The sequence below is a fragment of the Acanthisitta chloris genome, unplaced genomic scaffold (assembly GCF_000695815.1).
Source record: "Acanthisitta chloris isolate BGI_N310 unplaced genomic scaffold, ASM69581v1 scaffold6904, whole genome shotgun sequence".
NCBI classification, from domain to species: domain Eukaryota; kingdom Metazoa; phylum Chordata; class Aves; order Passeriformes; family Acanthisittidae; genus Acanthisitta; species Acanthisitta chloris.
The window spans coordinates 39,340-63,131 of record NW_008669767.1 but is presented as its reverse complement, the minus strand read 5'-3'; the positions used below and the strand labels follow the sequence as shown (position 1 = coordinate 63,131).

At 38.5% G+C, this 23,792-nt stretch overlaps 1 protein-coding gene across 1 annotated transcript in view; it reads left to right on the top strand.

Annotated features, from left to right (window-relative positions):
• Positions 1-23,792, top strand: part of NFX1 (nuclear transcription factor, X-box binding 1) — a 52,157-nt gene that overhangs the window by 12,479 nt on the left and 15,886 nt on the right. The window contains exons 6-18 of the mRNA XM_009073434.1: positions 4,788-4,859; positions 6,725-6,864; positions 7,824-7,923; positions 8,115-8,332; positions 9,420-9,517; positions 10,920-10,950; positions 11,745-11,827; positions 12,354-12,462; positions 14,382-14,501; positions 18,831-18,910; positions 19,262-19,492; positions 19,778-19,851; positions 22,410-22,511. Coding sequence (XP_009071682.1) covers positions 4,788-4,859; positions 6,725-6,864; positions 7,824-7,923; positions 8,115-8,332; positions 9,420-9,517; positions 10,920-10,950; positions 11,745-11,827; positions 12,354-12,462; positions 14,382-14,501; positions 18,831-18,910; positions 19,262-19,492; positions 19,778-19,851; positions 22,410-22,511 — 1,458 coding nt within the window. The remainder of the gene's footprint in view (positions 1-4,787; positions 4,860-6,724; positions 6,865-7,823; positions 7,924-8,114; positions 8,333-9,419; positions 9,518-10,919; positions 10,951-11,744; positions 11,828-12,353; positions 12,463-14,381; positions 14,502-18,830; positions 18,911-19,261; positions 19,493-19,777; positions 19,852-22,409; positions 22,512-23,792) is intronic.

Genomic DNA, 23,792 nt, shown 5'->3' with positions numbered 1-23,792 from the left:
TGTGCATTGTGTCACACTATGTGCTAGCCCTGTGAGAATAAATTTTCACCTGAGAATGAGCAACTCTGAGACTGATGTGACTAGTCGTATAGTCTTTTGGCAGTGACAGTTGTGCTGTACCAAGAGCACATTATATTACATTGCTCTTCATGTAATATGAAGTAGCAAATTGAAGTGGATCCAAGGGATTTAAATTACCTGAGAATCTGTTTTTTCTTTAAAACTGAGTAAGCTTCACACTCTTGTGGCTTAGGAGAAAGAATTGGATTAAAAGTCACTGGAAAAGATTTGGATTATTTTACTTTAATACTTTGTAAAGTGAATAGATTTATTAAGAGAACATTGAAAATAACAGGCTCCCGTCCTCCCCAACACCCACTGTGTTGTGTGAGTAGGAAATGAGACCTTCAGTGAAATCAGAAGGTGGCAAATTCAGAATGCATCAAATGCATTCTGCTAGGCAGGGCATTTCCCTGCAAGTAATTGATGCAAATAATAAGATTCAAAAGAGAACAGGTCTTGATATGGGTAGTGGGAATGTCTAGAGCTCTCAGCATCATACAGATGCTTTTAGAAAGGATGTTAGAGCTCATACCCTGATTAAGATAGGGATTAGAATGGCAGCTGGTTTTAGGCAAGATATGTGTTGTTTGTGGGGTGGTCTAACTGGACAGAGTTTTCTACTTTGCAGTTAAACCATCATTTTTCAGGTCTTTTTCTCCAAGCACTGTCAAGATGAAATGACTTGTATGCATCCTATGTATTTCTTATGTGATTATCTTCTGCTTGCCCTCTCTCTATATATATCTCTCTCTCTCCCTCCCTCTCTCTCCCTCTCTGCCCCCTCTCTTTACTATTTCCTTCTATCTCTCTACATCGAATTTATTGTTAAATAAAACCCATATTATTGACTTGAGTATGTGGTCTCGTTTGCAGCTCACTTTGGGCAGAGACATCTCTCCCTAATCAGATCATAACAAGTTGCTTGCTCACTCCCTGCCAGTGGGACTGGGGAGAGAATTAGAAGGGTAAAAGTAGAAAAGCTTGTGGGTTGAGGTAAAGACAGTTTAATAGATAAAGAAAAGCTGTGCATGCAAGTGAAGCAAAACAAGGAATTCATTCAGCACTTCCCTTGGACAGGCAGGTGTTCAGCCATCTCTAGCAAAGCAGGGCTCCATCATGCATTATGGTAACTTGGGAAGACAAATGTCATGTCTCTGAACATCCCCTCCCCTTCCTTCTTCTGCCCCAGGCTTCTATGCTGAGCATGACACCATGTGGCATGGAATATCCCTTTGGCTGGTTTGGGTCAGCTATCCTGGCTGTGTCCCTTCACAGCTTCTTGTGCATCCTCAGCCTCCTCACTGTTGGGGTGCTGTGAGAGACAGAAAAGGCCTTGATGCTGTGTAAACACTGCTTGGCAACGTTGAGAACATCTCTTCATTATCAACACTGTTTTCAGTACAAATCCAAAACATAGCCCCATACTAGCTACTGTGAAGAAAGTTAACTCTGTCCCAGCCAAAGCCAGCACAGGCTTTCACATTATTTGCACTTGTAAGGAATTTTTGAAATTGGTGTTAAAATTTAAAAAATGAGTTTACAGAGATGCAGCAATTCTTCAGCCTGCTGTTGCCTGTAACCAGCTTGCACTTATGTGTTGATCCCCTTTATTCCACCAGAACAAGTGATTTTTTACTGAAATGGTAGGTTTGCTACTCGTTTACATTTTGAATTTGACTCCTTTGCTTCCCCTGCCTTGCATATGGATTTTAAAAATGATTGTCCAATTCTCAACTGTATTTCCTCAGTCTGGCTTGTCTTTGGTATGTTTTGTTGGCTTTTTTGTTGGCTGATTTGGTTTTGGTTTTGTACTTTTTTAATGTAATGTCATTGTGTTAATCTTTCCATGGAGCAGATTTTAGTTGGATTATTGTGCTAGGCATGGCACTAGCTAGCCCAGTTTTGGTGGGAACAAGTGAAGGTAACTTACACTGGTTTAGTGATGAGCCTTAAATGTTTGCTCAGATTTACTGAAATAGTAGCCATTTATATAAACCACTGACTTGGCAGAGGAACAGTAAAGCAGCTGTTTGAAAGGGGAGTGCTTTGCAGACCTTTTGCTAGTGTGAGCTTGCATAGCACTTCACAAAATAAGTTCGATTCACATTTTTAGTTTATACGCTGAAATTCATTTTGCTCTGTTAGGTTCTCCATCAAAAAAACATCTAGCTTAGACTTCAATAACATGTTCCTGATAGTAAACTTCATGACGAAACTTAAACTTCTTTTAAGACTCTGAAGTTCTCCCTGCCAACTGGAATTATGCAAGGCCTTAAGAGCATTTGGAAAAGGTCTTACAAAGGCAGTAAATGAAGTTTTCTTACCAGTAATTTAAATTTTAATGTCTGAACTTCCTTTGTAGGTTCTTGGTGCTGTAATCTTTTCTGTAACAGTTATTGGAAGTCCCTTTGGGCTCTCTTGAAATATGTAGTATTTCACTGTCAGGCTAATGGAAGTTTAGATGTATCTGGCTTCACAACTTTCCTGGTATGCCAGTAAATTGCAGAATAATCCTTTTGGTAATTATAGATAATGGAGTTTCAGTAAAAATAAGACTCTACACTCACTGAACACAAGTCAATACCAAAGCCTTCAGCCTGCCTTTTTAAGTTTAGTGTATAACACTTGTTAAGTCATTTAACTTGACTTTTTGCTTAATCCCCTGAAACAGAACAGAACTCTAAGGTATCACCCATCTTTGTCATCTAAGGAGCACTTTCTGCACATTCTGTGCATGTCTGTGTGCTGAATGAAATTCAGATTTCAGTCTTAACTGTTGTGTTGATCAAACAAATCCTAGATCTGTATCCTGTAGCTTCTGCATAAACCAAATTTCTAAATAAGTCATGTGTAAGTCTGTGTATCTGTAAGAATTCGTAAAGGATACCTGTTTTTGAAGTCAGAAGCTTGGTTTCAAGGCATTAGCTTTTGCATTGCTAGAACTTTCCTGTTCATATTAAAAACACGTCGAAAGCTTACTTAAAACTGTCTCAAACACATGTCAAAACTTGGAGATGTCTGAAAATAAATTGTGTGATGCTGTTCTAACAGAAGGAATCTTGGCTGTAAGACTGCAGTCTACTATATTACAGGTATTTGCAACTTTAAAACGTTTGTGATCAGTATAAATTGCTGTTGTATGTTAAAATATCATCAGAAAGTGTGCCAAGGCTGGGCTCATGGAAGAACTGTTAGCATTGCTCGGACATGAGAGTTGAGAAAAATAATATACCAACTAGAAAACTTAGCGTGACAAAACTTCTGAAGATAATGTGCCTTCTCACTTTTCCAAGTTATGACCTCGATCATAGTATTTTGAGTTTATATCTACTTTAATCTGATTCTTAAGTTCTGGCATCCAGCTTTTAGAGCTCTACATGTATCTGTGAGAATAGTAGTCAGGACAGTCAAATACATACTGCAGTCCTTTTACAAGATGTTTTCTGTTCTAGAGTGCATAAGTTAATTCCCATTGTATGAAGTTTCACAATGCAGTTTTAATTAGTTTGATGATTTTGCTTTCTTCCTGTTTTCCTCTGTATTGTGTTTTCTCTGCTCCATCCAGTTTTGCTTTTTTCTCCTTTTCCTTGTGCCTGCTCTAGTGCTTTTTCAAGTATTCATTATGTCATAAAACTGACCTATCAAAGAGGGAGGTTTGTGGTGTCTTTGGTGGTTTGTTTTATGTGGTGGGGTTTTTATTGTTTTGAATTTGTTTATTGTGCAATTGCTTGGCTTTACTGTTAGAGCTGGCATAAGCTGGGTGATAGATTAGGCCATGTTGTCAACTGGGAGGAGTGGTGGTGGAAGAAGGGAAACCAGACCACTGCTGACAAGTTGGTGGCATGACTCAGTTATATTGCATGACTGTAGTACTGGTGTACCAATTAGTACTTGCGTAGCTAATGTACTTAGGAAATTTAGTAATTACAGTGTAACTTGGTAGTCTGTTTCTGGGGGTTTGGGTTTTTTCTTTTCTTTTAGCTACAACATCTGTGCTGGTCAGTTCTGTCCAATAATAATTGTTCCACATAAGAGCTACTCTGTTTGCAAAGGAAGGGAACTGGGAGCTGGCTAAGCAAGAGTGCAGACAAGATAGTTAAGTATGATTTCACAATCCTGGGCTTGTCTGTCCCCAGCCAAAGTCTTACATGCAGATAGGGAACATCTAGCATTTCTTGAAGTAGAAGGTGAGATCTGACAATCATGTAAAGAATTGGCATTGATGACACTCACAGGAAATTGCACTTGATAGTAAGAAAGAAAACTGAGGCAGACTTTCTGTGCCTCCCATGTGTTGCATTAGGGGAAGAGGACCAACACTTCTCACTGGTGGCACTAGAAATGCTGCTGCCTTCAAAGATAAAGTCACCAGCACAAAAGAAGAAACTCACAGAGACGTTTTAATCTCTATCTATTCAAGATCACTGAAGAAAGACATGTATTAATGGTTTGAACGTGTGATGATTGTTTTGGGTGTTATCAATTGAGCTGATGCATATCTACTGATGAAATGCAAAATATGAAATGTGTTGGTAGCATTGTTACTGTTGATTTGAATGCTACTGTTATCTTATTTTTTTTCCTTGTGTTAATAATGCTTTCGCACGAGCGTAGGAGTCTTTTATAATGTTCTGATAATACACCAAGGATTGGGTCACAGTGGATTGTTTCTCTGGGAAAGTAGTAAAGCTAAAGTTAACTCTGCTTTTTTGACTTATTTTAAGACTGTGCCATCCAGGACCTTGCCCTTCATGCCCAGCCTTTGTGGCAAAAACATGTGAATGTGGACGAACAAGGTAAGAATCCTTCTACTATACAAGCAAAAGTTTATATAAAAATATTTTATGACAGTTTTATATAATGAAGTTTTGCTTTCTTATAGTTTATTAAAAGTATACCAAACAATGTTTATTCTGAACTTCTTTTTGTGATTAAAATATTTTGGAGAATTGTTTATTTTGAAAAAATGCAATTATTTTTAATTTTTCAAGGAAAATATCATCATAATAGAATAAAACACTTGTGAGTTTATGGTACACATAGCTGAATTGCCCCAACAGTCTGTGAGTTCATTTGATTTTGAAATCCTGTGTGAGTATTTACTTATTTTATTTGGGAGAAGATTTAGTGAAATTAGTGGAAAAAGGTTCATATTTTTTCTCTCTGAGTGAAATGCAGTCTTGAATTATTTCAATCCAGAAACAATAATTTAAAAAATAACACATACTTTTCTCAGAAACTGTACGGAGAAGTCTGTAGTATATTCCAGACTTAAAGGCTATCTTTTCCTTGCATGTTTGATGCATGCAGTGTCATTGCCAACAGCAAGATGATACTGCCCATACTATCTGTGATCTCTCATATTCAGTTGGTCAGAGTCTTTAGAATCCCCATTCCAGCTACCTAGAGCTGATTCTGTGTGATAAATTGTTTACCTCTGCTTGTTTTCAGAATCAAAACAAAAAAATTATTTCAGTGTTAGCATTCTTGCTCTGTAAAAAAGACTTCTACAATTATTTCTGAGAGTTTAAATCTACTATTATGTGATCATAATTTTTCAGAAGAAGGTGCAGCTACTTCTGGGGAAATATTTGTAGTGGAAAGCCCTTTGTCTTCAGTAGAAAAATGGATTTGTTGTAGATTACTGAATTGTATATTTTCATGGAATTATCAAGGTTGGAGGAGACCTCTAAGATCATCAAGTCTGACCATTAGCCTGTCACTCTGCTGGAACCCCTAAACCCTAAACCATATCCTCCAGCACCAGGTCCAGATACCTCTTAAACACTTCCAGGGATGGTGATTCCACCACCTCCCTGGGCAGTCTATTCCAGTGCCTGATCACTCTAACAGAGAAAAATTTTTTCCTAATATCTAATTTGAATCTCTTTAACATAGTAAGATCACGTCCTTAGGATTTTTTTGTTAGGTTTTTCTTCTGGCTATTTCTTGCCTTTAAAAATGTAATAGATGCAACCAACTTTGTTTTATTATCTTTTCCCAGATGTCAGCTACTTCACCAGATTGCTAGTTTTTGTAATATTACATTTGATACTTAAAACTTTCTTCAAAATAGCATCATTTCTTATGTACTCTATTAGCATCCAGGGTGTGTGTTATTGCATCTCTGACTTCAGGATGTTTTAAAGTTACTCTTTCAAATATACATTTTGCAGCCATTGTATGAGGCCAGCCAGAGTGGAAAAATATGAACATTTATCGGTTTGTCTCATTTTTTAACAATTTAGTTAAAACCCCACTTCTTTTCATAGACTACTGACCCACTGCTAAGGCACGTCCCTGTCTCCACTGTGCTCAGTGGACTTAGGATTGTTTACACCTTTGGAAAGATATCTCTCTTAGAAATACCTGCTTTTCTGGCACAATACATAAACATATGCTAGGTTCAAGTTCTAGTGTCACCTTGGGTTTTTTCCCCATTTTCTTCAGTGTAAATTCTGTAGACTCATTACTGTGGTAAGTATCCTACTTTAGAGAGGTAGGAGAAGGGAAGCAGGGTCTTATTTCCTAAAAGCTTTCTTTAATAAATTACGCTGCCTTTCAAAGGTTTTGGGATTTTACTGAACATGTATTTTCCTTTTTTATAAATATTCTATAGATGTTAAGGTAGCTGACAGACTATGGTGTCATTTCTCTACAGTCATTCAGTTCGCTGTGGCCAATCAACAAAAATTCATTGCTCTAATGTATGTGGAAATACTCTAAACTGTGGTAAACACAGCTGTACTCAAGTGTGCCATGCAGGACAATGCTCACCGTGCCAGTTAACAGTACAACAGGGTGAGTATGAAAATGCTTTATGTATATCCACCCTATAGTATGAAAACTAGAGGATGAAAAAAAAACAATACCAAGAGGTAAATGCCAGTTTTTATTTAACAAACCCCAGATCTCTTGGAATCCTGCCACAACGATTAGGCTGTTGGAGCATGTGCCTTGTTAGGACAGACTGCTGGTACTGGACTGATTTAGCTTGAGAAAGCCAAGTAGTGGCCTTGCAGTAGCTAATGGGTAATCAAGAAGGCAGAGACAGGCTATGCCTGGGGGAAGGATGAGAGAAAATGAGTGTAAATTGCAAAGTTACAACTAGTTGTATAAGGAAAAACTCTTTTATTAGAGGTTTTCAAGATGCAGCTGAATAAAATGCTGGGTAACATGGTCTGATCTCATTGCTGATTCTGCTTTAAATAAGGGCTGGGGCTAACTGATCCCTTCTTACCTGAATTGTCTATGGTCCTACTTATCTTTTACTATAATGAAGACTTAATTAAACAGTACATGAAAGCAAAATAGAAAGAGGTATAGAAAAGCACATTTCAACAAGTTCTCATGTTTCTGTTAAAATTTTCTAAACCTGGTCTTGAATGGAAAATAAATTGACCAGGTATGACAAATACATTTTTGTACTTATATAGAAAATTGAACGTTGTCTCAACTTCTAAGGTGATAATTAACTTGTTATATATGCTGCATTAATAAGTAAGCCTTTCGTGCAGATAGTATCTCCCCTTTAGTTTTTATTTCCTTATCAAAACAAATAATGTAAGAATTCCAACTTCTATAGGACTGAAAACCTCCGTTGCTGAAATAAATCTAAAGAGCAGCAACTTCATTATCCTTCTAAAAACTGACTGTAACAATTTTTTGCTATTTATATTTTTATATTTGCAGTACTGCTGGAGTTGTTTTGTTACTGATATTCCTTGTGTTGTTTTCTATGGAATATTGCTTTCTTTCAGTGTGTTACTGTGGAAGCAACTTTAAAGAAGTATTGTGTGGGTCAAATGAAGAATTCTCTGATGGATTTGGGAGTTTCTCATGTCAGAATATATGTGGCAAGTAAGGTCACTATAATTCAGGCTTTTGAAAAGAAAATGGTAATTTTGTCCATACATGATAATATTCTTAGATAATTCCTCTTTAAAACTTTTTCTGTTTTCTTTTGATGTTTGTTTGTTTTGGGGGATTTTGTTGGTTTGGTTTGGCTTGGTTGCTTTGACTTTTTAATTTTTATTTTTTTTTCTCCCCAGAAAACTAAATTGTGGGAGGCACAACTGTAAGCAAGTATGCCATCCTCAGCCCTGCCAGCTCTGCCCACGACTTCCACAAGTAGTGTATCGCTGTCCCTGTGGTCAGACTCCTCTCAGCAAGTTACTGGAACTAGGATGTGTTGAACGTAAAATATGCACAGATCCTATCCCATCATGTGGAAAAACATGTGGCAAACCTCTTTCATGTGGTAGCTATGGTAATTAGAAATTTCTGTGTCAAAGTAGCTTGTAGTTTAAACCAAAACAAAAAGTAGTTGTCTTTAAATGTTTAATTTCAAGAAACCTATATTGGATTAGTGATTTTGAGTTTTAACCAGAGTGTAAAAACTAGTGCAGAGCCTGCAGTCTGGCTGTTTGTTCATGGTGATGCTGTAAAATCAGAAAATACATTTGTCTAGAAAGCACTAGCTAACACTAACTAGTCTTTTAAATTTTGTTTCCATGTATGTTTGCTATATTGGTAGAGGAATAGAGCTGCAGGAATTTCCAACGAGCAGTATGTACTGATGTCTCTTAAAAGCCCACTTAGATCTTTGACTTTCATCTGGAGATTGGTAAACAACTTTGTCCAGGTGCCTCCAATAAATAGCCATTTCCTGCTGCTGTCAGAGGGTCTCGAAGTCAAAAGTAGCATTCAAAAGTTGTGCAAAGTTATGTGCACAAGCAATTTGGCACTTCAGTGTAGTTGAGTATTTAACTCTGAGATTGTGTGAAGCTCCAGTTTTACAGACTACACATTTAATCATGATTTGTAGACTTCAGAGAAGAGAGAGACCATCCTGTCAAGATGAGGGCTTCTTATTAAATGACTGATCCATTCTGTCAACCCAAGGAGAACAAGTAGAAAATGAAGGAGTAGTTTAGCTAGTATTTAACTAGTAGTAGTTAAATACAAAGGTATGCGAAGTAAGTAATTCTTTTGGGCTGAAAAGGAAGAAAAGGATACTTTAAATTCCTGGAACTTGAGTAAGACACTATCATACATTTTTCCTCCCCATACATTAATGTAATAAATATTTAAGATTTATGAATTTTCAATGTGAATTTTAAACCTGAAACACTAGTCTATGGATTCAGGATTAAGAAGTCGAAAATAATGGCAAAATTTTATGCATATTTAACTCAAAATGATTAGTTTGGAAACCCAGCTGCACATAAGCTTAGTATCTTTGACGAGTGATGCTCTGATGCTTTGATCCTTTGACTAGTAGTTTATGAAAATATGAAGTTCCAGGGCATAGATTTTTGTTTTAATTGTTAATATTTGTATTTTCATTTTGCTAGAGTTCGTTCATACGTGTGAAAGCCTTTGCCATGAAGGAGACTGTAGACCATGTTCTCACACATCAAATATTTATTGTAGGTGTGGCTTCAAAAAAAAGGTGAGTGCATAAAGCTTAACCATGGAAACAGGTAACCTCTCTTGGTTGTTAAAGATGTGGAGAGAAGGAGCTAGAGTAATTGATGGGAAGAAAGCTAAGAAGCATAAGAGGTGCTCTGCTCCTTAGTTGCAAGAACTGATAGATGCTAGCCAGTTTACATTGTGAAGTTGTAGCATAGGCTATTTACTATAAAGGCAATTTTTGCAGTACTTTCGTAGAGTTTGTACGGAGTTCTGGAAGTGTAAGCTGTCTGCCAAATCCTGTGTTATCCTGGTGTATTTACAGAGCACAAGGAATGGTAGTTTTACCAAGAGTAATGTAAACTGAGAGAAGAAGTGGGGTCCAATTAAAACTTTATAGTAATAGCTTAAGGATTTCTTGTAGAATTTTTTGCAGGGAATATGAAGTTTTTACTAGTTCCCATTCTTTGTACATTTATATAGTGACCCTGCAGATTCTCAGCTATTGTTGTATAATAATTAGTATCTTTTCAAACCATGCTGCTTTCTGTAATCATAGCTTTGAAATTTTTGGCTACTATCACAGGAGCTTTGATGACTTTTCTGGCCTGTTATATATGCAGTATAGATTTCTTCTGAATTTATGTCTGTAGGTGAATAGAAATGACTGAGCATTTGCTAGAGGTTGGAAGTTCTGTCCTGCAAGTTTGGTAAAGCTACTTAAGGGACTTCAGATTGTATTTTGAGGCCTGAAATGAAGTAATGAGGTTTGGGGTTTGGTTTTTGCAGCTTCTCAGACACCAGGAAAATGCTGCTTAAAAAAAGTAAGAGTGAACGAAAGTGATAATTTAAATCAGTCATGAAAAATGTGATACTCAGAAATGAAAGCTCAGAATATAAAGTTGTGATGGCTGAAAGTTCAAATATAATTGATCCGCAGTGTTACCATTACCTTTTATTTTCATGTTGATGTATTTAGGTACAGTTTCTTTGATCATAAGATTTGACCCTACTCTTTTCCTCCTCCTTTTCTCCCTTGCTTGTTTTGGAGTTTTTTTGTTTTCTTACTCAAGTCAGACTTGCATTTTTGGGACAGTTGGTTAAAGCACAAATTTACACACTCTGTCAGTATTCTTTGGGAGAGAGCTGTGTTGGTTTCCTTCATGCAAGGTTCTGTTTTCTTAGGACAAACCTGATTCTGTCACTTGACAGCAGTATCTGCTGAATTAAGGGGAGAATTTGAAACTACACTTTTTTTTAATTGGTATTGAGTCTTTGAAGAAAAAAGATTGTGTTAAAATATTTGAGGTTTTTTTGTCCTAGCTTTGGTTTACAGAAGTGTTATACACATGAAAACTAAGTGTGCTGCTGCTTTATTATGTGACCAGGTGTTTCAGTTGTTCCATCTGTTTTAACCTATTGACCTCCTGTTTGTTTCCTAGGAAGTCCCATGTGCACTTCTCAGAAATAAAGGTACAATGTTATGATACATATATAATGTGAAATAGTTTTTAAAATTACACACAACTCATAGTAATCTGGGGTTTGACTGATGAAGTTGGCAAACAGCTGATCAGTACTGTTTCTTGTATCCTGTGCCAAGTTGGTCATTTCTGCTGCTTGGTTATGGTGCTGGTCATGCTGCTAATTTTGGGAAGGGGTTTGAAATATATATCTTTCATTTCTATCCAACATAAAGAAAGACTTAATCACATTCAGTCTCAGAGAGTCCAGACTATGTTCCAATCTATTTCATTTTGAACAATTTCTTATGCCACCTGCCATATTCAATAGGTTACCCTGCTATGATTTTGTATATCTTTTGGTCAGCTTGCACACATCAGAATCAAAGTAATAGTTTTGCTTTGCCCTTGCCCAAGTTTATGAGGAAATACAAGCTTTGCTTCTGCTTCATATTGTATCCTGCTGGTCTTGGCATCTGAGCGTAGCAGAGAGTTCCTATTTGATGCTTCGTGTAGTCTAGTTGTAGCATCTCAAAATTCCCCTCAGTGATATCTTTACTTGATGGATCCCTGTCATACTGAGGTACTTACTTACAAGATATATAAGGAAGTCATATGCATATTTCCTGATTTGAGCTTTAGACCATGGAGACTTTGCTCTTACAGAATCCAGAAGTGATTGTTTTTGTTACATGTGTGTGGTGATAAGGATATTTGTTTCATGAACATAGCAGCAGTAGTTGTTTTAACTGACTTTTACTACATAAAAGTTGGGACTTTGGGGGGCTTTTTTTGTTTTAATAGCTGCTATAACATTCATGTGTGACAAGCGATGCAACAAGAAAAGATCATGTGGACGACACAAGTGTAATGAAGTTTGCTGTGTGGTAAGTTTATATGTGGTTTTAGACATTTTTTTGATGTGATGTGTGCTTGGTTTTGGTTGTGATGTTAACAAGTCTTTTTTGCTTTTGTATCTTTCAATTTTTGCACATCTTCATTCTCTATTTGCAGTATTGGTCATGCTCAAAAAGTTTGTGTGTGTGCATTTATTTTGCAACATTAGTTTTATGGGTATCGTTAAAACCCCGTTCCAGCCCAAATGCAGTTAAATCAGTGTAGAGGTGATTTTTATCAGTGCAGTGATTCCAGGAAGAATAGAGAGGGGAAGGATATTACTTAACAGAAGAAGCATAAGCTGTGATGTAGCTATGTCTGCAGCAGGAGTCTTAACAGAATCTGCTTTAAAAATTGTATATCCGTACAGTGATGGAAAAGCTGTATAGATCAGGCCTAAGCTATTTTTTGCACTATATAGTTTTGTTAGTTAGTAGATTGTGACCTCAGAAAAAAAAAATAAACCAGTGGGGTTTATATTTAAATTTTGCTTTTTTCTTTTTTACCTTCTCTTAGGACACAGAGCATAAGTGCTCTTTGGTTTGTGGTCGTAAACTCAACTGTGGGCTGCATAGATGTGAGGAACCCTGTCATCGGGGCAGTTGTCAAACCTGCTGGCAGACAAGTGAGTTATCTGCAAGAGTACATTATTTCTTATTTATTATAAAAATATATTCATTTAACTGGTCAGAGTCAGAATGTGATCCATTTCACACTGTGAGAAGGAAACAGATGATGTACATTGTAAGGATATTGTTTCCAGCTGGAAGTGCCTTAGCTGCAGTAGTACATGCATCTCTTCTGTATCATATGCACACTGACCTAGTAAAGAACCCCATTTTTATGGAGACCAACTTTTCATGGAAACATTCTGGAAAACAAAAGGTACTAGAGCCTCTGAAGCTCACTGTGCTTGAAATACATTGTAGTCTGTCTTGAATAGCCTGTGAATATGATGTGCGTGTTGACTGTACTTCTCTTTAAAAAGATATATATTTCTGTGTTCAAACATTTGTCTTTACAACGAAAAATAGTCATCTTAATGTCTCAGAGGTTTAGTTGAGTCAGAATGCACAGATTTTTCTGAGCTGGATTTCATGGGTTTAATATTTAAGGTCATTAAACTTCTCCACATTGCTGCCATATTCTTGAGGATTGAATTTCTCTCTCAGACCAAATATTCAGATGTTGTCTTAATCTGGAGAGACCTAAGGATTGCCTTCTCTGTAAATTGTTCCACTGTTGGATGTGATGCAATCTGGAGGTCAGTTTTTCCTGTTGAGATTTTTCAGTGAGGCCCTTTCCTGAGTACAGGAAAAGCAGTTGCCTACTCCAGGAATCAGATAATTATAGTAATTTGGGTTAAACTTGTGTCCCTGAAGTTTCCCGTTCTGAATCTGTCCCAAAGTAAATCAGCTAAGCAGTGTCTTAAAAGATTTCTTACCTGTTTTCCCTGAATGCTGCTAGTTGAGATTTCAGAGGCATGCATAGTATGATTCTATATGATTCTGTCTCTGTAGTTGATGGTGAGTACTTGTCAGCACTAAGAAGGCCATTCTTAGCTCTGATTCACCTGTCTAGCCACCACATTGCAGCTGGGCTACATCAGCCATAGTATCAAATGCCATGGCATGATCATCATGGCACAACTTAAGGCCATTTCTTCTCATTCCATCACGTGTTACGTGGGAGAAGAGACTAATCCCCCAACTTGCTGCAGCCACTTTTCAGGTTGTTGTAGAGAGTGGTAAGGTCTCCCCTCAGCCTCCTTTTCTCCAGGATAAATAACCTCAGTTTGCTTACCCACTCCTCATAAAGCTTTTTCTTTAGACCCCTCACCATCTTTATTGCCCTTCTCTGGGGACTCACTCCAGCACCTTAATATCTTTGATATTATGGCCCCTCATTAGGGCCCAAAAACTGAACACAGTATTCAAGAAGCCTCTCTTAGTGTGAATTATTACCACATTATGTATCTGTGTGTAGCATTACTTTTATCTTTGGTAGAAGTGTGAAAGACATCCTGATCATCATTTCTCATTTAAAGACTTCAAATTTTCACTTTATGAAGCAGAAAGCAAATTACTTTTCTCTGTAAATTCCAACTGGGTCACTCTTATTTACAACTCATTCTCCAGCTTTGGAGATGTTATTACATATATGATAGGTAATACCAACATTATCCTTGAATGAGTGAGATTCATCTCAGCCTATGTTTCTGCATATCATGTCATACCTGCTTAGATTTACACCATGCTCATTGAACAGACCCCACTTACCTCATGACATGAGCATTTCACTTGCTTTGCTTCAGAATGTTGCTGTCAAAGAATCACTCTTTAAAAGCAAGTGTAATTCCTAGTGCAGTTGTTATAGTCTAGTTTTCTTGTAGGAGCCACTAAAGCTAATAAATTCACTAATATCAAATATTAATGCTTAATATAAAAATGAAACATTTGCATGTTATGTAAAGATTTCTCATAGAAGAGAAGTGCAAATACATGTAGCCATTAGGTTATATTTGACTTTTTTGTTTTTCTTCAGGTTTTGATGAGTTAACTTGTTATTGTGGTGAATCTGTGATTTACCCCCCTGTCCCCTGTGGCACTCAGCCACCAGAGTGTAAAAAAACATGCACCAGGCCACATGACTGTGATCATCCAGGTAAGTCAGGCCATTCACTTTTGCTTGGATTTTTTTTCTTTGTGTTTTTTTAAATCAAAATGTAGAAAACTGTACATAGGTTGGTTTGAAAATATATTTCCAAAGTCTGCACTTCAAAGCCAACCAACTGAAAACTTGCAGTAAATACTAGTAGTGGTACTTCTCACTGTTAAAAGCACTGGTGTTTTTCCTGATTGTTACTAATAGTCACACCACATTAAATGCTGTATTTCAAAGATCAGGTTCTCAGTAGGACAATTTAGAGAACAGTTAGTGTCTATATTCCTTGCGATTATATTGGCTGATGGCAAAATAAATAGCAGGGGTCGAACAGATGTAGAATCGTTAAGGTAGGAAGAGACCTTTAAGATCATCAAGTCCAACCTAGCACTACCACTGTAACCCCTAAACCACTAAGCCATATCGCCCAGTGCCAGGTCCTCTTTTAAACACCTCCAGGGTTGGCAACTCCATCACCTCCCTGGGCAGCCTGTTCCAGTGACTGACCGCCCTAACAGTGAAAAAAAATTTCAAATATCTGTTCTGTCTCAAAGCCAGTGCCTTTAGTCCTGTTACTGCAGGCATGGCAGGAGAGACCATCCCCCACGTCTCTACAACCTCCTTTCAGGTAGTTGTAGAGGGCAGTGAGGTCACCCCTGGGCCTCCTTGAGACTGAACAAACCCAATTCTCTCAGTCATCCCTCGTAAGACATGTGCTCTAGACCTTTTATGAGCCTTGTTGATCTTCACTTGACTCACTCCAGCACCTCAGTGTAAAGGGGGAACAGAACTGAACACAGCACTCTAGGTGTGGCTTCACTAATGCTATGTACAGGGGCACAGTCACTTCCCTGGTCCTGCTGGCTGCACTATTCTTGATAGAGGCCAAGATGCAATTGGCCTTCTTGGCCACCTGTGCACACTATTGGCTTACATTGAGCTGTCAGCCAGCACTCCCAAGTCCCTTTCTGCTGAACAGTTCTCGAGCCACTCCTCCCCCAGCCTGTAGCAGAGCATGGGGTTGTTGTGTCTCAAATGCAGGACTTCATCTTATTGAAGCTCATGCAGTTGTCCTCAGCCTATTGGTCAGGTTGGTCCATGTCTCTCTGTAGAGCTTTCCTACCCTCAGGCAGATGGGCACTCCTACCCAACTTAGTGTCATCTGCAAATTTACTGAGGGTGCTCTCAATCCCCATGTCCAGGTCATCAGTAAAGATGTTAAACAGGACTGGCCCCAATACTGAGCCCTGGGGAACACTGCTGGTGTTCAGTTGCTAATTGGGTTTAGCTCCCTTAACCACAGCTCTCTGGGCCTGGCCATCCAGCTAGTTTTTTACCCATCAAAGTGTCCACCCATCCAAGCCACAAGCAGCCAGGTTGTTTTTTCAGAAGTATGCTGTGAGAGACTGTGTCAAATGCTTTACTGAAGTCCAGACAGACCACAACCACAGCCTTCCCTTCATCCACTATCTGGGTCACTTTGTTGCAGAAGGAGATGAGGTTAGTCAAGCAGGACTTCCGTTTCATAAATCCATGTTGGCTGGGCCTGACTCGCTGGTTGTCCTGCATGTGCAGTGTGATGGCACTCAGGATGATCTCCTCCATTCCCTTGCCCAGAGCTGAGGTTAGGCTAATAGGTCTGTAGTTACCTGGATTATCCTTCAAACCCTTCTTGTAGATAGTGTTACATTTGCCAGTTTCTAGTCAGCTGGAACTTCTCCCGTTAACCAGAACTGCTGGTAAATGAGTGAGAGTGGTTTGGCAAGTTCTTTTGCTAGTTCCCTCAGTACTCTGGGGTGGATTCCATCAGGCCTCGTAGACTTGGCATAGCAGGTCACTAACCATCTCCTGGATGAAGGGGGCTCCACTAACTTCCCCGTCACCAACTTTCTGCTTTGGGAACTGGGTATCCTGAGGCATTAAATACCTCTGCCTTTTTCTCATCCCCTTTCACTACACTACACTTTCAACAAATGATGGGCACACTCCTTCACTCTACTTCTGCTGTTGATATATTTATAAAAGCTTTTTTTGTTGTCCTTAACTGTAGCAGCCAAATCAAGTTCTAGCTGGGCTTTGGCTCTTCTAATCTTCTTCCTATGTGACCTCTCAGCATCCTTATAGTCCTCCCATGCTTCCTGACCCCCTTCTTCCAGAGATGGTAAATTCTCTTTTTTTTCCTCCCTAAGTTCCAGCTTAAGTTTTCTGTTTAACCAGGCCAGTCTCTTTCCCCAACAACTTGTCTTTCTACACAGAGGGACAGCTGCTCCTGAATGTTTAACAATTCTTTTTAAAAGTACGTCCGGTCTTCCTGGACTCCTTTGCCCTTCAGGACTGACTCCCAAGGGACTCTGTCAGTCAGTGTCCCAAACAGGCCAAAGTCCGACCATCAGAAGTCCGAGGTAGTAGTTCTGATGGTGGCCCTCCTTACATCACCCAGTATTGAAAATTCAAACATTTCGTGGTCACTATGCCCAGGATGGCCACAGACCACCACATCCCTCACCAGTCCTTTGTTCACAAAGACCAGGCCTAGCAGGGCAATTCCTCTGATGGGCTCATTTACCCATTTGTGTTAGGAAGTTGTCTTCCACATGCTCCAGGAACCTCCTAGACTGCTTCTTCTCTGCTGTGTTGTATTTCCAGCAGACATCTGGCAAGTTGAAGCCACCCACAAGTACGAGGGCCGGCGACTGTGAGACATCTGCCAGCTGTTTGTAGAATGCCTCATCTGCCTGTTCGTCCTGGTTGGGTGCTCTATAACAGACTCCCACCATGACGTCCACCCTGCTGACCTTCCCCCTGATCTTGGCCCATAGGCATTCAGCCTTGTCATCTTCATCATCATCCATTTCAACACAATCAAAACACTTCTTAACATACATTGCTACCCCACTACCCCTCCTGCTATGCCTGTCTCTTCTAAAGAGCTTTTAACCATCCATTACAGCACTCCCGTCATGAAAGTCATCCCACCACATTTTTGTGATGGCAACTATATAACTTTCCTGCTGTACAATGGCTTCCAGCTCCCTCTGCTTGCTGCTCATACAGTGTGCATTGGTGTACGTACAGTTCATCTGGGCTAGCAGTTTTGCCCCTGACACAGGCATGCCACCCCAGGCTCAACTCTAGTTAGCCTGGTCTTGTCCTCTTCCTGCTTCGAGACTAGTTTAAAGCCCTCTTAGTCAGCCCAGCTAACTCCAGGGCCATAATCCTTTCCCCCTCTGGGTCAAGTGTACCCCATCTGACATGAGCAGGCCTGGTGCTGTGTAAGCTGCTCCATAGTTCAAAAACTCAAATTCCACCTGTGACACCAGCCTCTTAGCCATGTATTATTCAGTTGCATTTTCCTATTCCTTTCAGTATTGTCCATTAATATTGAAGGAATTGAGGAGAATACAACCACTGCACTTACTAAACTCATTTAACTAAATGCTCATTTAACATAATGCTCCAGAACCCTGAAGTCCCTTTTGATTACCCTGGGACTTCTTTCAATCTTATCTCTATGCAAGTGGAGAGTAGTAGAGGTACCAAACTTGAAAGCTTCCTGGTTACATCCCTTATGCAGACCCCAGGGAGGCAGCAGACTTCCCTGTGGGTTGGATCCAGTCTGTATATCAGCCCTTCTGTTCCCCTCAGCAGGGAGTCACCTATAACAATTACCTTTTTTTGGAGCTGATTGCAATACATCTGTCTGACTGATTCTGCTTAGGCAGCCCCCTGGGTGGTCCTTCATCTGGACCAAATTTTTCCTGGCCCTCAGTTACCAGAGCCTCACAGCTATTCTGTAGGTGGACATGAAGAGGGGAGCGAGGCCAGGAGGGGGTTTATCTACCATCCTGAGCAGGGCCCTGCCTCCATTGCCCCATGTGCCCTAGGTCCCCTCCTGCCTGTTGTAGAGAGGGGAGAGGATCCTTCACTTCCTGAGATGCCTTTGGCTGGTACCTTTGCTTCAGGACAGAGAGAATGGCTCTACCAATCAATCTCTTCCTCAGATGCCCTAATGCTTGTTAACCTTTCCACCTCCTCTTTAAGCTGCATTACCATATGCTTTCTGACAAATTCTGCCTGATAGTATAACCCTGCTCAGAAGTTACAAAATTATCTATGTAATATAGAAAATATGGAAGAATATTCACCTGAACACTTGCCATCATAGTTTTTGAAGAACTCATTATTCTTGCATGAAGCATCATGCTTTCCATAAATTCCATAGTTTTGAAATGCAAACTCATGTTTAATAGTCTTTACTGTCTCTTTTAATGCATTCAACTGAAGTATGCTAATAAAACCGTTATGGCTTTTATATTTCTGTGACTGCAGTGTACCATTCATGTCATAGTGAGGAGAAATGTCCACCCTGTACCTATCTCACTCAGAAATGGTGTATGGGCAAGCATGAAGTAAGTCTGGACAATTAATATTTTTGAATACTAAATAATGTTCTAGGACTGTAGATTAGATTTTTGTGGCTTCTTTGGAATCAAATATGTTACTGGAGTTTGAGCTTAATGTGATTAAATTGGAGACCTTTTATTCTATATGCATTTAGACCAATTGCTACATGGTATGTAGCAAAAGTTTATGCTATATAGTCTGGTATAAAGCAAAACTCAGTCTTTGACCTAAGATATTGTAGTATTAAGATTCTTGAATGGGCAGTGTCAAATGGAGGTGTGAACAGTAAAAGCACTTTAAGATTTCCATTAATAATTTTTACTGTTAGTTGTCTTCTTTTTCCTCCCCTCTTTCAGCTTCGAAGTAATATTCCTTGTCATCTCACTGACATTTCCTGTGGACTTCGCTGCAATCAAATGTTGAAATGTGGCATGCACAAATGTAAAAGAATCTGTCACAAAGGAGAATGTCTCATAGATGAAGAGTGTAAACAGCCATGTATTATTCCAAGGCTATATTGTAATCATCCCTGCATGGCTCCATGTCATCCTTCTTCACCCTGCCCAACAACATCCTGCTCTGCAAAGGTTAGATACCCAAAGAAAATTCACTGCAAATTCACAGGTGAATTATATGGTTTAATTATCAGGCAGTAACAGTTGTGACATGTTTGTATATTGATAGCTTGAAATTTTTCCCATAAACTTGTAATACTGATTTTTGTAAAAAAGAAACTATTCGTCACTTCTAATTAGCCATTATTCCACTAAAATGGGACTTCTTGAAGGAATAAATTTGCCTCCCTCACACCCCTCTACAGCCATAAACAGACCAAACTTTAAAAGAACCTGCTCTCTTGTGTGATACAACAGGTTGATCTTCAATGTGAATGTGGAAGAAGAAAGGAGAGTATGATTTGCTCAGAAGCATCTAATACATATCAAAGGTTGGTATGGTAGTAATTCTTTTAATTCCTTACCGGGCTTACTACTTTGCAGTTTAAATTTCAGGCTTGACTAAACATATTTAATTCGCAAGCTTTTTCACACATTTTTGTACTTTGATGTATAGTGTGGGGGTTTTTTCTGTTTTCCCCTGAGCTTTCATACCAGCTATGCCATACTAGGGCACAGCAGGTGGTGTGCAAAGCTTGACTCTCCCTTTTGCGGAACTCAGTTCTACCCACGTAGAGCAATTAGATATAGAGAGTAATTTGTCAAGTCCAGATTCAGGCTCCTGAATGTAGGTGATTGCAGTCAACATGTGAGTTGCTGTCTAAAGTTTCCAATCATGTGTGATGGAACCCATTCACTACAGATGATGGATGCTAAAGAGTGAGTTAAAGTAATTCTGAAATGGCTAAATGTAGGCAGGAGAGCTTTGTCATCTAAGTCTTGGTTCTTAATATGAAAATTGAGTCCTACCCAACTCCATTTATTGGAATAGATTTGTCCCTAGATCCTATTTCTAAATTTATTTCTCTCTCTCATATAAGAGAGGGCAAGGAATGGACAAGGAAAGGAGAAAAGGTGAGGCTTTGGAACTTTTGAAAGGAATAAAGCAAAACATCATTAATAATTAAAAAAAATCTAATTCTGAGGCTGCAATCAAAAGGGAGTAAAAAAATGAATCTTGAGAGTTGACGTGCAGCCAGTGTTCTGGTCTGCATCCCAGTTGATAGGAGAGCAGAGATTTTTCCTGTTTTTCAAAGAAAGCTTGTTAATGATCATTTTATTTAGAACTGCTTTTTTTTTAATCCTAGCCCAGCTTAGCATATGCTGCTGTGTTTCTACTGAGCACTGTCCATATTCGAATTCTGACAGAAGATGACTTAGCATAGGTGCTTAATATTACCTAATGAAGAATGTGCTCATCAGAAACAGTTAAGAACAATTTTAGTAAGTAGTAAGCTGAGTGCAAAATAGACTCACGGGAGTAGTGATCTTTTTTCCTTTGTTGCAGAAAAAAAAGGAGTTTGGTTTTTTAAAGATCTATCTTGCTATGAACACAAATAAGACTGACTCCACTTTGAAATACCAGTTTAAATTGGCACATGCTTGTCATTAATGATAAGCTGGGAAGATAACGTGCAAGCCCAGATTTTTGAAGGCTGTTCTTTCTCTGCTTTTCATAGCTCAGGCACTGCAAAAGTATTCATGCAAGGAAAATGGTTCTCTGAAGCCAGTGAGAGTCCTTGCATGCATAAACATATGTATTTATTTCTCTAATCAGAGCCCAAATCAAGAGGAAGGGAAAGCAAGTGTATATGTTAGTTCAAATGTGTTCATATGTGCTTACAAATTACTCTTGACTCATGTAATATTAACAGAAGCAGCACTTAATGCCAGCTAAGTTGGATAACTCTAGCAGTTCAGGTTGCTCAAAGGTTAACATATTCTGATTTTGTGAGAGCTAAGTTTGGCTTTTTTCCTGCTATCTACACACCTGGAAAAAAAAACACCCCAAACCAACAACAACAATAAAAACATGAACAAAATGCCTACAACAATGTAACTCCTATAGTACTACTGTGGAAAGGTCAGCAAATTGGATGGGTATCCAGATTTTCTCAACAACGATGGAGAAGTGATGAAACAGCTTTGAGCTTTGCCCGTGGATGTTGGTGAAAGAATGCCCAGTGGAACAGGAAAGGGAGTGTGCTGCTGTATCTGTACATATGGTACAAATTATGGTGTCATATCATCTAATGTCCCATTATCTAGACTTTTTTCACCATCTGATAAATATGCAGCTTATGGTGCCTCTGAGTGCTTTTCTTTTTATGTAATATGATTAGCCTCCTTCCTGATAGATAATTAGTTCTCTGAATGTGATGCAAAACATAGAGAGACAAGGATATAGTTTTATCTGAATTTAGCAGAAAAGGTAGTTCAGAGGGTAGAATGTTCCATTTTTGGGATTTCGTCTGAAAATTATGTGGGATATTTCACTAAAAATTGCTGTATATGTTAGTTATAAAAATGATAGCAAGCAAATCAGACTGGGAAGACTTGTTATTGAAGGGAATGATGAAGAATCTTTATAAACGAAATTGTAACAGTCTCAGTAGGCATTTTGCTCTTACGGCTTGTGTCATCTGTGTTTTCTAAGTATTTTTAAAGTTCATTTTACAGATTTTAGTTGCACAAAGGAAGAACCACATAAAAGTTAAAAAGGCAGTTAAAGCTATATGGTCAGCTGTAGTTTGAATATTAAGCAAGTGAGAAGAAAGTGTTTGCATTGCCTAGTTGAGACATAAAAAAGCATGTTCATTTGTTAGCCTTCCTTCTAGTTGTTTGAGGGAGATGAGAGTAGCCTCTTAATTTGCATAGCTAGATTAGGCTCCTAAAACAAGGTGATATGGAACTGGAGTCCCATTCTATAATCTCATGAGGAGACAATCTATTTTACTTCTTCCATCTGGAGGTTAAATCTACAGCTTTATACACCTTTTCAGAGGTTTATGTGTTGCCTCAAATGAAATCTAATGTTCTTCTCTTTCAGAATAGCTGCTATATCTATAGCCACTAAGTTAACAGACCTACAGCTTGGGGATTCAGTGGAAATCAGTAGGCTGATTACGAAAAAAGAAATGAAGCAGGCCAGGTAAGGAGATACATGTAGAAACATATTTGAAGCCCCTGTGTGTACCTGAAGCATAGATGACATGCAAGATATGGTGATCCAAATCCCAGCTGTAATAGGAAGACTTGTGTAGCCTGACTCTAATTTAACACTACTGCTAAAATAGTGTTTTGCAGTTCCTTAGCAGTGCATGTTTTTGTTTTCATATAGAAGGAGTTCTCTGTCATTGTCTGGTTGGTTCTTGCAATTGTGTGGAACAATACAACTGTGGTTTCAGGGTTTCTTTCTACCCAGCCAGCTCCTTAGAGTTCCTCTAGATTTTTGTTTCAGCTTTCTAGACAGTATAACCTTTTGCTGTGATCTTCTGTTTCGGCACCCAGCTGAAATACCAGCTGAATTCCTTTCTGAATTATTCATAGACCATATTTTATCCCGGTCTTCATCTATTTATATTTTTATTTCTAAATATTTTATAATATTTTTCTTTCTGTTGTAAAGAAAATGTATCATTTATAAAAATGATAATTATATTATAATATTTTTCTATTACCCTTTTTAGATGTTTTTACATTTGTATTTCAGTTCGATGGGTGCTTTGGTGTTCTCATCATGGCTGGCACTGCAAATCTGATTTTAAGTCACAAAACACTTGTGGCTTAAGTTTGGTGATTCTCCTGATGTTCCTTGGGATTGGAATACCTTGCCCTTTTAGTATGATTTCTTTATGGGATTGTCAGCTTTCTCCAACGTTCTTCTGTCAGAAACTTCACTTATTGAATTCTTTGCCCCTGAAGTCCTTAATCTCTGGTTTTAGTTTATTTCTGTTACCATGTCTCCTTCAATTTGAATGTCTCCTTTATATTGAATTTGATTATTTCAGAGTCAGTCTGTTATGTATGTTAAAATCTGATGTTACTTCATGTTGTATAAGGTCAAAATAGTGACATTTCCCATACAGTTGCTTCATGACTTCCTGTAACAATAGCTAATGCCATCATACTTCAAGAACTGAATGAACCAGTTTCCCTTGTAGAAAATTTTGTAATTCAAGGAACTATTATAAACAGAATTAATAAATTTGTGCCGTCTAAGGTGCAGAAGTTTGTAACGGCCAGTGAAATTCTGAGGAACTCCTGATTCTTCTCCAACATTTTAATCCCTGAAAATAAAATTAGAAAATGCTTTTTCAAAGATGAGACAGAAAACTGATAACAGTAGAAGTTAGGGGTTCAGTTGAAATACTGATTTTTATGGTTTATCGTAATTCATGGTTTACACATATGTATGCATATCTCACTTTAC